This window comes from Nymphaea colorata, chromosome 5, assembly GCF_008831285.2.
Source record: "Nymphaea colorata isolate Beijing-Zhang1983 chromosome 5, ASM883128v2, whole genome shotgun sequence".
Taxonomy (NCBI): Eukaryota; Viridiplantae; Streptophyta; class Magnoliopsida; order Nymphaeales; family Nymphaeaceae; genus Nymphaea; species Nymphaea colorata.
In genome coordinates this window covers 13,002,343-13,015,934 of record NC_045142.1, presented here as the reverse complement: position 1 = coordinate 13,015,934, position 13,592 = coordinate 13,002,343, and the positions used below count along the sequence as shown (strand labels likewise).

Below are 13,592 nucleotides of genomic sequence, written 5' to 3'. Positions count from 1 at the left end.
CATCATGAACGAACTCTTACCTTCTGGTGTACGTCCACACACAAACAATTACTACAGAAGAGAACGCTGCTCCCCATTTACAATGCCTTTCAGCCGCATATAAATTTAAAAAAATTCTGGCTTAGCACGTGTGTTGATGTAACTTTTACGCAAGGAAAATGCTTCTGATCAGTTTGATAATCAGAACCTGCACAATCTTGGAAAGGCCACCCTTTGTTAAGACATTAAGAATTTAATTCCCGAAGTTTGAAAAAATGAGGAAAAAACATATACAACATTTCAAATGTTTGCGACTACAAAATCAATTAGGAATGCCATGACATGGAAAAGAATTTAAAATTACATATATTTTAAGCAAAGCGAACAAGAGATGCTCCTCCATAACCTAGAAAGAATGTTTCAAAGCTCCCAAAAACGTCAATTTCACATTGCATATACGATCAAATTCCAAAAGTTGTAAATTTTGACTGTTAATGATTTTTCTTGCAACCTCGGCAGAGCTCCAATTTTGAAGTGACTCGCAAATGCTTTCCCCTCTCAACTCTCTTTCTCCCAGACATGCAGCAGCCTCTACAATCTGCAGAACGCTACCTGGAAGTATACTATCATGGTCCTCACCCCTCCTGACAAGGGTCAACAAGCTCTCCAATTTTTCATCCTCTGGCATATTAATCTTTTCTGCCAACCATACCCTTATATCTTGAATGACACGATATAAGCAATCAACAGAACCCCGCACGGCATGTAGAACAGGTGATTGGTTCCGATCCAGTCCACCACCCTTCTTCTTCTTCCTTCCCATGGGGTGCAACATTCGGATGCAGGATTGAATTATAAGTTGGTGCCATGCAAATGATTCTGTTACTATCTGTACTAACAAAGGAAATGTATTCCAACGACACATGGAATGCAGCTCAGACGACAATAGACACTGGGTAACACATTTATCTATCAAGCTCTCAACAGTTGTCCAGCAAGAGTTTCCTTGCTTGCTGCCACCTGAACCCCCTAGGTGGGACGAGATCATCCAAGCATTATGAAATATAGCGAAGTTCATCCAGTCGATCATCTCAGAATTTACATCCTATCAGAAAGATCAATCTGTAATTAGCTCAGGAGAGACAAATCTGAAGAATAAAGATTGAAAGAGTTTGAAACACCTGCAGAGCTTTCTGGCCATCTGAGAGCTTGGTCAACATATTTACTGCATCATCAAAAGGAAGTCCAAGGATGATCGCGTATTGATCAAGCAGAGATCGCAGTTCCAGATTTGACTTGTTATCATGTGAAGTCCCATTAGATTCTAAAGTTTCCTGGAATGATGCTGCAGTGTTTTGGATTGATAGACAAACTAGTCTGGGTATGAGAGACCTTTTCTCAATAGCTTGCAATAGTCGTGCCTCCTTCCCCTTTAGCTGATTGCAGAAATAAAAGCTATTAGTTGCCATGAGCCTATGACAAGATAGAAAAGTACTAGCTAGGAAACAAAACATTAACAATATATATATATATATATATATATATATATATATATATATATATATATATATATATATATATATCCAGAAATAAGCAGGCCAAATTTGAAAGTTGACCAACAAGCTCCCTGCCAATCCTGATTAATGGTCTTTGGCAGATAGATGTAAAGAATCTAATTCTAAAAGAACCTAGGAGGTTATTTACAAGTAGAATGTAGTGTACTTGACCCAAGTGTTACACTGCGCAGGATCCCCATAATATCCTATGGCGCCTGCTTTTAGAAATGCTGTACAGCCTGTAACAGACTGATTTCAATAGCATCATGTCTGACCAGTGCTGGTCTCATCTTGACAGACAATCACAAAACAGTGTCGAGCAAGAAACTAAGGCAGTTAGGAAATCATGTGTTAGTTTTTGAGTCTTGAAGAGGGATGCCTGTGAGTATAATCTACGTGTGCAGTTAGCTTGGGATGGAAATAAATTGGTGTTCCTACAGAAACAGATGGTATACATACTTAGTAAATGAAGATACCTATGCACAAGTTTATCGACTATTATTTAAAAGCCACATCGATTTACTAGAAATCTTGTATTCCATATAATGCACTTGGTTTACAAGGTCCTCCAAAAATTTATCTTCTACCAGTATAAAAGATAATTTATTTTATTTTGTGAAATTATGCACCATTATCTGCTTCCTAACCTGACCAAGTGCTTTTTCTGGCTAGATTATAGCCAGCATTCATGGTTCCACCATGAATTTCTCCATTTATAAGGAGATTCCTAGAGTTCCTAGACAATCAAAAAAAGGTAAATTGCAAAATAATACCAACACAATATGCAAATTCCTTGCTTGGCTGATGACTCATTAATATGGCTGCCATTTTATCATCACTTATAGTTTCATGAGCATAGCATACAGGGTTTTCACCTTATTCATGTCAGCTATCTCACAGATTCTCACAGTACGAAAGAAGGGACTGGTGTGGGCTGAAGCAACTGAGACCAAGCCTAGATATATCCAGAAAATGGAAATGAATTTTCGTTTTTTAAAGTCATTCTGGATGCATTGTGAGCTTACAACTGTAACTTCTTAGTGATTTAAACTTTACTAGCACAAACATCCTATGTGAAAGGTGCTAGTAGTTAAGGGTGGGTATCGGGCCGGCCAGCCTGGCCTGGCCCATTTAAATTTAAAAAATATTTTTTAATTATAAAATAACATTTTTTAATATAAAATGTATTTATTAAGAATAAAAAAATATTATAAAAACAAAAAAATTAAAATATATATATATATTTTTAACTTACCGGGCCGGCCCGATGCCCAGCCTTACTAGTAGTTGTTTTCTGTTGTCAAATATCAGATGGTCAAAATTTTGTTCAAAGTGGCAAAACTAGAAACTTTAAACTGCCGAGGTAATAAACTTCCAGCAGATTGAAAGAGGGTGGAATTTAAAATAGAAAGAGAAAAACCTATTATTGAATATCTGAAAGGATGAAACAGAATTTTTTTGCCATTATGTATCAAATAACCAAATTTGGGCAAAACTTCAAACTAATCATACTATCTGAATCTTGAATGACATTGACCTCCGCAATCTTCTTTGCATCCTTCCTTTTAAACTTACAACACACCAGTTTGATATGTCGCACCATAATTATGGGGTTAGAATTTTCTTGAGCAACCATCGTGACAGTTTTTCTTGAGGCAGGAAAACTAAGCATGACAGTTCTTGTTGAAGTCAGGCAGCCTACAGGCATTCACATTAGAACAGGTCCTGGGAGAGCCCCCACGGAGTCTTCACCATCGTTATTCAGACCTTTCAATCTAGTTTCTTCCATAAGACATCTAATCTAACTTGTTTAAGCTCCAGCTAAAGTCCTCTTAGGAATTGGAAAAATTTAGACTCCTGATTTTGACGTCCTGGCCAAAGTCTTCCTGTTAGAAAAACCATGTTTGGCGTGTGAGTGTGATATATATACATATATATATATGCAAATAGGAATTATTGTAATTTCATTTGTTTCTATTTTTATATTTTTTTCTTGAATTTTATTATTTATTTTTGAAAGGTCTACAGCATAACTACAATCGCGACATTTTAGATATTAATGAGAAAAATGAAGCAAACACAAAAAAAGGAAAATATCACTATATTTTGAAAAAACGTTAAAAATCAATTTATCGCAATTTTAACACGAATTTATCACGATTTATTATTTTTATTTCATTTTTCTGTTTTTATTTTATTAAATTTTGATTCATTGTTTTATTTCCTCTTGTTTTAGGTGTTTAAGGCGACCTCCTAAATGCAATAAAATAGTTATTAGTTTTTCATTTCTTCCATTTTTACCTAAGATTTTGATTTTTTGTTGTAACATTAGGATGTCACCCTTCATAATGAAGAATCTGTCATTGTTTCCCACATTGGGATTTTTCATCTTCCTTTTCTCTTTCTTCTTGTCATGAACAGATTATGGACATTTCTCATGGCAAGCACTCCAGAACTTGGAGAACACCATTCAGTTGAGAGGAAGAAAGAAACTGAATTGTGTTCCCCAAGTTTTGGAGTGCCCAACGCAAAACACAATAATTTCACATATCTGATGCCATAGAAAGGTACAATACAAGCTTCTTTTAAAACAATTGCACTAGTTCACACTTTTGAAGGACTAAAACCATAGCTTTCTAACCCATCAAGTTTTGATAGACTGTGAGCTATTAATTTGTAATGCCCTTGATTTCTGGTCTTATACATTGGAATGATGTGATTCAAAATTTGTAAAACAAAGCAAATCACATTCAGCTGCATATTTTTATCATCCATTCATTTAATCAAATGGTTTTAGGGTGGAGAAAATAGGGGCAGATAGAATTTGGGCAGAACATACATGCATAAAAACATACATCTGTGGGTGTGTATAATCTACCATTGTTTGCTGAGACTGTGAACAGCAATTATTGAAATAACAATTTGCAAAAACTTGCACAAATTTCAAAATTACAATATCACTTGTCGAACCTATTGAAGGAACAGCTTGAACTATGTATCATACAGATGCAAGAACAATACGGAAAATTTTAGGAAGGAAATGGGAAAACGATGTTTCTGCATAGAAACTGAAAATATGGAGAAAACATGTATTTACCAGGTTTTCTCGAACATTGTGAAAACTTTCATCAAATGGACCTGTCAAACATGATCCAAGAACCCTGAACATATCAGAAGAATATATAGAGGCAATGCTTCTATTAAAATAAAGGAAAGTGAAGGAAATATTAAAGTTAAAACCAAAGATTCTGCGAGTGCATAATCATGAAATTGCAAACCTAGAAGGCAGTTTTCATGAGAAGTGGGTGACCACCAAGGACGTGCATGCAGATCATCATTAAATGTCAATGATTTCAGCTTCTCTTTGTTTGAAATTTCAATAAAATTGCAACCAAAGTTGATACTTTCAAGAAACGCCTGCAGGACATCACACATATATGATAAGTTTGACATATTAATAATAGCATGACTATCAGTATACAGAAACACAACCTCAACTTCTTCAAGGTTTTGAGCAAGTTGCTTCAGTTGTAAAATGGATGCTTCCAGCTTTGCTGTTAGATACCAATGAGAATGCACCAAGCGTTTTCCGAACTTAACGAATTCAAGTACCTGAAGATCATGATTGCCGGGACTTTTAGATTGATAAATGACAATAAAAAACAGAGTACGAACTATGAACAAAGCAGAATTATCGACCAGATAGAGTATTAAATGACAATAAAAAACAGAGTATGAACAAAGCAGAATTACCCGCCAGATAGAGTATAACAACTTCCCCCTCCCCCCCACCCTCCAGAAAAAAATAATAAAAAAAATCTTCGAAACCACTAGTTGATAGAATCATAGAACTGTTAAGACTGGTAGAAACCAAGACAAACTAAATGTAAGTTGCATGGAACACTGATGATTACAAAATTTAAATCAACCCAACGATGATAATGTTATAGAGAAGCATGCAAAAGCAATTACTTGCACATCATATACATAAAACTGTTGCATAGTTGTAAAAAATTAAAAAATGTGCACTGTGGAGGGAAAAATATTTGTAAAACAAGGTCAAGATTTGAGATGGAAAAAAATATCACTTGACAAAAACCAGGATGGAGTTCGTCATGCATAATCCATGCCAACATGATTGAAAAACAGATATCAAAATGGTGGTAAGCCGAATCGGCACGCCAGCTTTAATCATGGATGTTACTGTTCACTTCACAAATATTATTGTTAGAAAATGGATGACACGAAGGAGGGCAATACAACAAATCAAATGATAAAACCAGATCATTTATCCAGATCATTTATTCAAGCCTACGACTTCTGTCTTCCAGCTGAATAACCGGGGAAGAAAAAGTAAAAGAATGCAGATGCAAATATAAAAGAACTACATGGTTTTTACAGACCCAACAATTAGACACACACACACAAACAGATAATACATACATAAATGCATATACACACACACACACATATACACACACACACACACACAAACGAAGCTATATGATCGTCCTTTGGCTATTTTGGCCGGCAAACAGCCCTTTTTACAAATCCAACCATATAACCACTGCTAGGAGAAAAAAAACATGTCAAATAATAATAAAAATATTTGCATCTTCAGATTAACCCATATCTATGTTTGTAATTTGAGATGACAGGATTTGTCTCTGAGGTAATCTGTCTGGAAATTACCAAATTATTGATATATAGAATTGTGCCACGATACTCTGCTCGCAATGATGTGGCATTGATGCATAAGTACATAAACAGACAGTTAACATCAGTAGTGTAACCGGTATCTGTTTTTAAGTAAGACAGAAAACAGCCTATATTAGCCATATCAAATCAGCCACAATTGGTATCACTTGAAAATGATATTTTACCTAAAATATTGAGAAGAAGAATATCTATTGATCAAGAAAAGAAGAGGACAGATCGAATTGGCTGATTCAAGCAGCATCTAGGCTGACAAATTTAAAGCCCCTTTGTCAGTCCAGTGAGCGACCATTTTGGCCATTACAAGCCGATAAGCAAAAAACCATTTTGGCCATTACAAGCTGATAAGCACCAATACTAAAAGTACATAAAAACCTTTTTGTGCATTCATAGACATGACAAAGAAGGTAAAAGTGGAAGGTGAAAAAATCACAATACTGGCATGAGGAATCAAGTATAATGTGTACATGCTATTATTTTTGGCTGCGCAAAGATACAATTATATCCAACTTCCAATGCATTTAATTGACTTGGATCTGAACTGCCTCGATCCCAAATCAACACCCTAGTTTCATATTATAGTCCTCAAATAGCAAACAAGAACAGATACACCTTAAACCATACCAGGAAAAGAATTCATGATCAGTGAGCAAAACAAATATAAACCTATGATTGTTTCCTAGAGCAGCCTGCCATACTTTTGAGTAGTTACGATGCTGATATGCCAAAAAGGTAAGATCAGCAGCTTCTTTTGTATATTCCTCAAAAAATTTGAGATACTCCTTCAGCAGATTGTCCAAAAGAGACCAAAATGGTGATGTTAGAAGCTGTGGCCTAATATGATGGGACATTGTCTCCAGTAAGATGTTCTTTATTTCAAGTTTCCTATAGCTGGAAAACCCAAAAAAAACATATCAACATCATTTGACATACATGGATTGAATCAAGCAGAAAGGTAGAAGACATCAACTTACCACTCATATGCAGCAGGAATAGCGGTGCACTGAGAATACAGGTGCAACAGAAGAATCTTGTATTGCCAGACATTACTGAGAAAGCAAAGGAAAAAACATAAGACACAATACAGCCAACACAAGTCTTCAAAATATGTTTCATTATGTCAGCAAGTAAATGAAAGTAGTCAATAACAGCCTAATTTCTATTGGACCATCAATGCTGATAGGCCATTTCACCAAACGTATGCTTCAATAGGTACAAAAATACAGCAAATGGAAAACAAGATATAGTCCCAAAAGAATTATCGAGAAAATTTATTCTTTCTGCACTGACCAATAACATACCTAAGGGCTAAGAAAACAGGATTCACAACAATGTCCAAGAAACTCGTCAGTAAAAGAGTTATAAAAAACAGCATGCCTGATTTGTATGGTCCTTGAAGACCAGAATGCACTAGATGTCAGCACAGGACCACAAATACAGCATAAAGTAAGCAAAATACAGTCCACCCCAAGGGGAATGGCTCAGAGGGTCGGACTTTGGCTGTCATGAAAGCAGAATTGAAGTCCCATGGGCATGACCCTCTGCATAAGGGTTAAGAAGGCATAAGGCTGGTAACAATCGCAGTAGTCACAGGGATCATTATGAAGACATTGGGGTAGTACTCTGTAAGACCAATTCAACACAGCCCTGTTAGAGCTGCCAAGAACCTGCTATAAGAGGAAATGCAAACCTGGGTTAATTCTGATAGACTGCTTGTCCAGCAGAGAAAGCACCGACCGAAGAGATTGGCTAGTCCAACCCCTCAAAAAGCTAGGAGCAAGGTCTTAATGCTCCATGATATCAGCTCAAGGGGAGATCCATGGCTGGACAATGGAGGAACTGAACTCTGGTTGACTGAGCAAAAAAGAAGATAAAATCAGGGAGAAATTGAGTATGGCCAGCAAGACCAAAATGGAACAGGGACCCGATTGAATGGAAGCAGCCATGCACAGGAAGACAGACACCAAGGGGAGAGTAATTCTAACAAAGCTAAAGCCCAGTAGCAAGGCATATTCAGCTTTCATTAGTTGAAAGTATGTGGAAAGTTGGAAACGCATGGCATCCTGGTCAACAGAAGGAGCCAACCAAGCTCCCTAATGGTTGGGCTGAGCTAACTGCAGGCTTCTAGAGAAACCATCACAGGGGAGTAAAGGACCAATGTACCTCTTTCAGTATAGGGGTTTCAGGGCCAAAAAAAACTTGAGGAATAAATTGTAAAAGGGTCAAATTGGTAACTTTTGAAGCAATACACATGAGGGAATGATTTCACAAATGGAGACTTCAGAGACTCGCTGGCTTTGCAAGGAGTAGCCTATGGGGAAAACCAGATCCTTTGATGGTTAGTTTATGTCAGACTGTTATCTACAAATCAGTGCAGCCAATGTAAGAAATGGCACATTTTTCAATAGAAAGAAATCTGCCTTATGGCTGATGGATGTTCCCACCTCTCTCTCCCCACTACATGCCTCCATTTCAGTATTTCTCCTTCACCCTGCAGCTCTGTCATCTGTCAACCATGGCCTGACATATCTTGCAAGATCTGAGCATGACAGCAAGGTGAGAGTACCACCTAACCCTCAGGTAATTGTTGCACTCATATTCTCTTTCTCCAGTCACAATCCATGCTGCAATGTATGTATGCACAAGCCTTTCCTTCACTCAGTTCTATTCTTCTCCTACCCACGCCCATTTGTCTCCTACCAGCCATGACTGGCAGCTACCTGCAATCAGCAAACATTGTTAACCCACTCTTCCCTTAGGAACCTCATCAAGCACCCTTTCTCCCTTACATAACTGCCGAAGGCCTTCTCTTCCTTCCTACACATCCTTGGCCCACTCTAGCCCCTTAACCACCCTAAGAAGGTTACATCACCTGAAAATTGCAGGTCACCCCACTCATTTCCCACCAACCCCACTTAGGCCCTATCACTGCCTTCTCTAGTTGATCCACAACTCATGTACAACCTGGCTAGTGAATAGCCAGCATATTCCTTTTCTTCCCTTTAGACACTGACCCAGCAGGATATTGTGAGCATTAGCTGACGCAATTCATTCACTTACCACCTAAAGATTCTCCCAAAATGCCTCATGCATTCATCTCTCAGCCCATTCTATTGTAAATCAATGTTGACCCTTTATCCACCCGATGGCACTATACTCCTCATTCTAGCTGGTCAGCCATTGTCAGCCTCATGGCAGCTTATTAAAATGGCAGCCCCAAACAATCATCCCAGATATCCTCCCACACCTTTGGTAACATAGAGACCACCCAAACCAATGCACCCATTCCTCTTACTAGCCAAAAAAGTAACTATTGAAAAATGTGCCTATTAGTTATCATTGGCTTTGAGTTTGGACCCAATCTGTATTCTGTAGGGTGTGTTTTATCATGGGCATGTAATTAGTGGAAAACATTGTGCACTTTTGTTTTTTATGTTGTATTACTTAGTCATGTAAAGATCAATCCTAATCTCAAGGACAATCAAGGCACACCTACTTTTTGAGTCTGCTATTTGCTGCTGAAGAATCTCCTCCAGTTCTCTCATCTCTTTCTTCTCATGCTAAATAATCTGAACATAGAGATGTAACATGGTATCATAGACAGGTTAGATCTAGGGACAATTTGCATTCCAAAGGAGTGACATTAGAGATCGGTATGTACCCAAGTTAAGGTTTTTCTAATTCTTCAAGTTATTCCCTTTCTCTAAGGGCACATTTGATAGCCTCAGAATTTGGATATGAGGTGATTTGAGATCATTGGGAATCTTTGATTCACGGGTTTAAGATCAGACCCCACTCTCATCTGACCTCAATCTGAGGTTTTGGCCATAAAATGAGGATTTCAAATCCTTTTTTGTTCACGTAGCAGTAAAATCCAGTGTTTGTTTACATCGTAGGTCCCACATAAAAGGGATCTTATTAGCCTTCAATCTAAGATCCCAGGATATCAAACGCACCCTAACATTTTCCAGTTTCTGTTTCTGTTCAGACATCTTCTTTCTCAAATATTTCTGCCTTCGGTTTTTATCTCTTTGGCATCGTCTAGTTTCAAAATCCAAGTCATCCTTTGATTGCTGAAATTCCAGGTCTGTTTCTGTTGAGACGCCTTTCTCTTTCCCTCTGGGAATTTTGGAACTTCCATTTCTTTCTTATTGATACCTTCTTTCTTCTAGCTCCTCCGTAATATATATGGCCAAAACCTTAGTTCTCCTAGTTCATGATTGCCAATTTCTGAAAGATAAAAACTGTCTACAAAGGCAGCACTGCCTGTCATGATACTATCTTACTATTTAACCTCTTCTAGTGTGCTGTCATAACTTCCAGCACTTCAATCAAAACCATGGAGAGTATTATCCATTATCAGTGTAACATGTTGTCTAAAAAATTGGCCGTGCTCAAGGAGTCAATTCAACTTGTAGACACACCTACAACTGTCCTAAACAGATACCACAGAATATGCACACACATTTTCATGCATTTCAACCACAAGTCCAAATTTAACATCCATACAACACAAGAAGTCAATATTCCCTCCAATTTTTTTTTTAAGTAATTCAATCAAATGGAATGGCCTGTGAAAGCCATTATGGCAACAAATTGAGCTGGGAAGCCATAAAACCTTTGATACTCACTTTTTTCTGCCAAGATCTTAAATCACTCACTTCCACCAGCAACCACCTGCCACCACCATATGGCTGCTGCCTCTTTTTTTTCCTCCTCCAATTGTCTGCAACTGCACATCCACAATTTTCTATTTTTCTTTTTCTTCATGCTGATTGCGGCTGCCAAGTTGCTATCAGTTTTCTTACTTCTTTCTTCATTTGTTTCTTTTTCATTTCCTTTTTCTCTTTTTTCCTTTCTTCGTTTCCTTCTGCTAGCCTGCAAAGCACATGGCTACTTGTAATGTTCGGCATTTTCATGTGGGCCGGATCGGGTCCAGACCCGGACCCAAACCCACTTGCGTGAGGCGCCCGACACGGGGGCTTCTTCCCCCTCATCTTCCACTTCGTCTTTTTCCTTTGGCTCGAACGTGTGAGAAGAGGAAGGCGGAAGCGTGGCGACAACGATGATTGGGCCGGCGGAGGAATGACAACGGCGGCGGCAACGGCGTTGCACAGGTAAGCCGTCGGTCTCCCTCTCCCTTCTTCTCCTCCGCCACTCTCACCCACTGTCGCCCTCTCTGTCTGTCTCTCCCGTGCTATGCCCCTCTCTCCGCCTCTCCCACACTGTCTCGCCCTCTCTGTCTATGCACCTCACTCTCTCCTTCCCCTTCCCACCAGCTCTTACCCGCACGATCCATATCCTTTGCTGCCCTCTCTTGTCTCTCCCTTTTTGTCTGACCCCTCTCTCTCAGTCTCTCCTCTCTGTCAGCGCCCTCTTCCACTTGTTTTCAGCCTCCCACACAACTACCGTGGACTTCTTCTAACGACAGACCCCTCTCTTAAACCACCTTTCCGTTGATTTTGACTTTTGGTGGCTGTTGGATTGGATTTGCAGCTAGGGGACGCATCTTTCCCCTCATACCAGTGACTAGACTGCATTGGTGGTGGAGGCAACGATCAATCGTTGACGTTGGAGCTCAATCGAACTCTTGAAGTGGCTGCCGGGAGCACTACGACAGTTTGAATTCTAAGATTGGGGTGAGAAAGGCCTAATCGAGCTTAGATTGTTGTAATTTTCTGTTGGAGTACGTATAATTATTGTTTGAGCATGCTAGAATTAAAAATTGATGATTTAGAAGGCATGATAGAGATGTCGCTATTTTGGGAAAGTTTATGCCCACTTTGAGACGGACGAGGATCTATGTGTATAAGTGTTTTTCTAGCATGATGTGTTGATTTTCGAAGCAATAGGGAAACATGGTAGAGATTGTGATTTGTGGTGAAGGTTTAGAACCGTTTTAGCAAGCTTGGAAAATAGGCTTCTATTGATGTACATATGCGTTGTATGTTGAGAATCTTAATGGTGGGGAAGATGCCTCAACTAAGGAAACAAGTGAGAATCGCACATGTGATAAGTCGAATATAAGTTTGAGTTCTAATCGTTGGTGGCAACCTCGAGGGTTGGGAAGAGACCCTTTTTGGAGGGCTTCATCGGTCGACACCCATTTGAGGCGAAGACATGCCTCGATGATGGTATTTTCAGATTTGTATCGATTGTAAGCGAAACGAGTAGAGAACTTACCATTTTGTTATGTTTGCAGGTACAACGGGCACGTCAAGTAGGCCTTGAGCAACGTGGGTCGTAGTTCGAGGTGTTTAGTGGATGCGCGACAGGTATGGCGGCATTCCAGCAAATCCCTGCCTGGGCAATTGTGTGAATGTGTGTTCCTAGGATCGTGGGATCCTAGGATTGTGATGTGATTGATGGATTGTTTTGTGAATGAATATGTGTATGCATGCAAATTGTTTGATATGCAAATTGTTTGATATATGATATGATTTGTTTTGAAAGGCTATGAGAAGCATGTTTGGAAAATGTTACGCATTTGGATGTGCATGTTAGAATTGATAACTGTTTGGGACAGATGAGGTGGGGTATCGAGTCGAGTATCTCCTTGACCCCAATTATGCATTAGAAAGCATCCTAGAATGATAATTGTCTAGGACAGATACGAACCAATCACGGATCGAGACTAATCTCTGTGGTTTGGCTAAGTTTTGAAAGGTGTGACTGATGTGTGTGATTGTGAATGATTTGTCATGTGACAAGTTCTGTTTTGAAAAACTATTAGATGCTTGTTTTGAAAACTGTTACGCATTTTGCATGTGCATGCTAGAATTGATAACTGCTTAGGACAGATGTGGTGGGGTATCGAGTCGAGTGTCTCCTCGACCCCGATTGTGTATTAGAGGGCATCATAGAATGATGATTGCATAGGACAGCTACGAGCCATTACGGATTGAGACTACTCTCCGGGATTTGGCCAAATTTTGAAAGATCTGATTGATGTGTTTGATAAGATGTGAATGTTGTGTTTTGTTGCATATGTATTGCCGTAGGCAATAATGCAATTGATTGAAATTGGAGGGTAGTTGTACCCGTATTGTATGACGGCTAGCTATGACTGTTAATGTTATGTGTAGACCTCATGTGGAGGCAATTGGAGGTGGGGGTGCACTCGTGAAGTGTACCAACCTCATGAGCTAGCCAATCATTTTTGTGAATGTGCTTTTATAATGATAATAATGAAAGAATAAGAGATGAAAGGCCAGTGGGATGTGGCTATGTGTTTGGGAGACGTCCCGCTTTCGCCACTGGTCTCGCCTGTTCGGAGCGCAGGCGGTGCAAGGCCCCAAGGTACTATTGTGTGATGTGCTTGGAGCGTTGGGCTCCCGCCTT

At 39.1% G+C, this 13,592-nt stretch overlaps 1 protein-coding gene across 1 annotated transcript in view; it reads right to left on the bottom strand.

Moving 5' to 3' along the window:
• Positions 1 to 231: 231 nt before the first annotated feature.
• LOC116254260 (N-terminal acetyltransferase B complex auxiliary subunit NAA25) overlaps positions 232 to 13,592 on the bottom strand; it is a 63,426-nt gene continuing 50,065 nt past the window's right edge. Inside the window, exons 13-19 of the mRNA XM_031629519.2 lie at positions 7,226 to 7,300; positions 6,950 to 7,142; positions 5,028 to 5,147; positions 4,814 to 4,952; positions 4,633 to 4,673; positions 1,161 to 1,415; positions 232 to 1,084 (exon numbers count right to left, since the gene is read on the bottom strand). Of these exons, the coding sequence (XP_031485379.1) occupies positions 386 to 1,084; positions 1,161 to 1,415; positions 4,633 to 4,673; positions 4,814 to 4,952; positions 5,028 to 5,147; positions 6,950 to 7,142; positions 7,226 to 7,300 (1,522 nt within the window). The 3' untranslated portion in view covers positions 232 to 385. The remainder of the gene's footprint in view (positions 1,085 to 1,160; positions 1,416 to 4,632; positions 4,674 to 4,813; positions 4,953 to 5,027; positions 5,148 to 6,949; positions 7,143 to 7,225; positions 7,301 to 13,592) is intronic.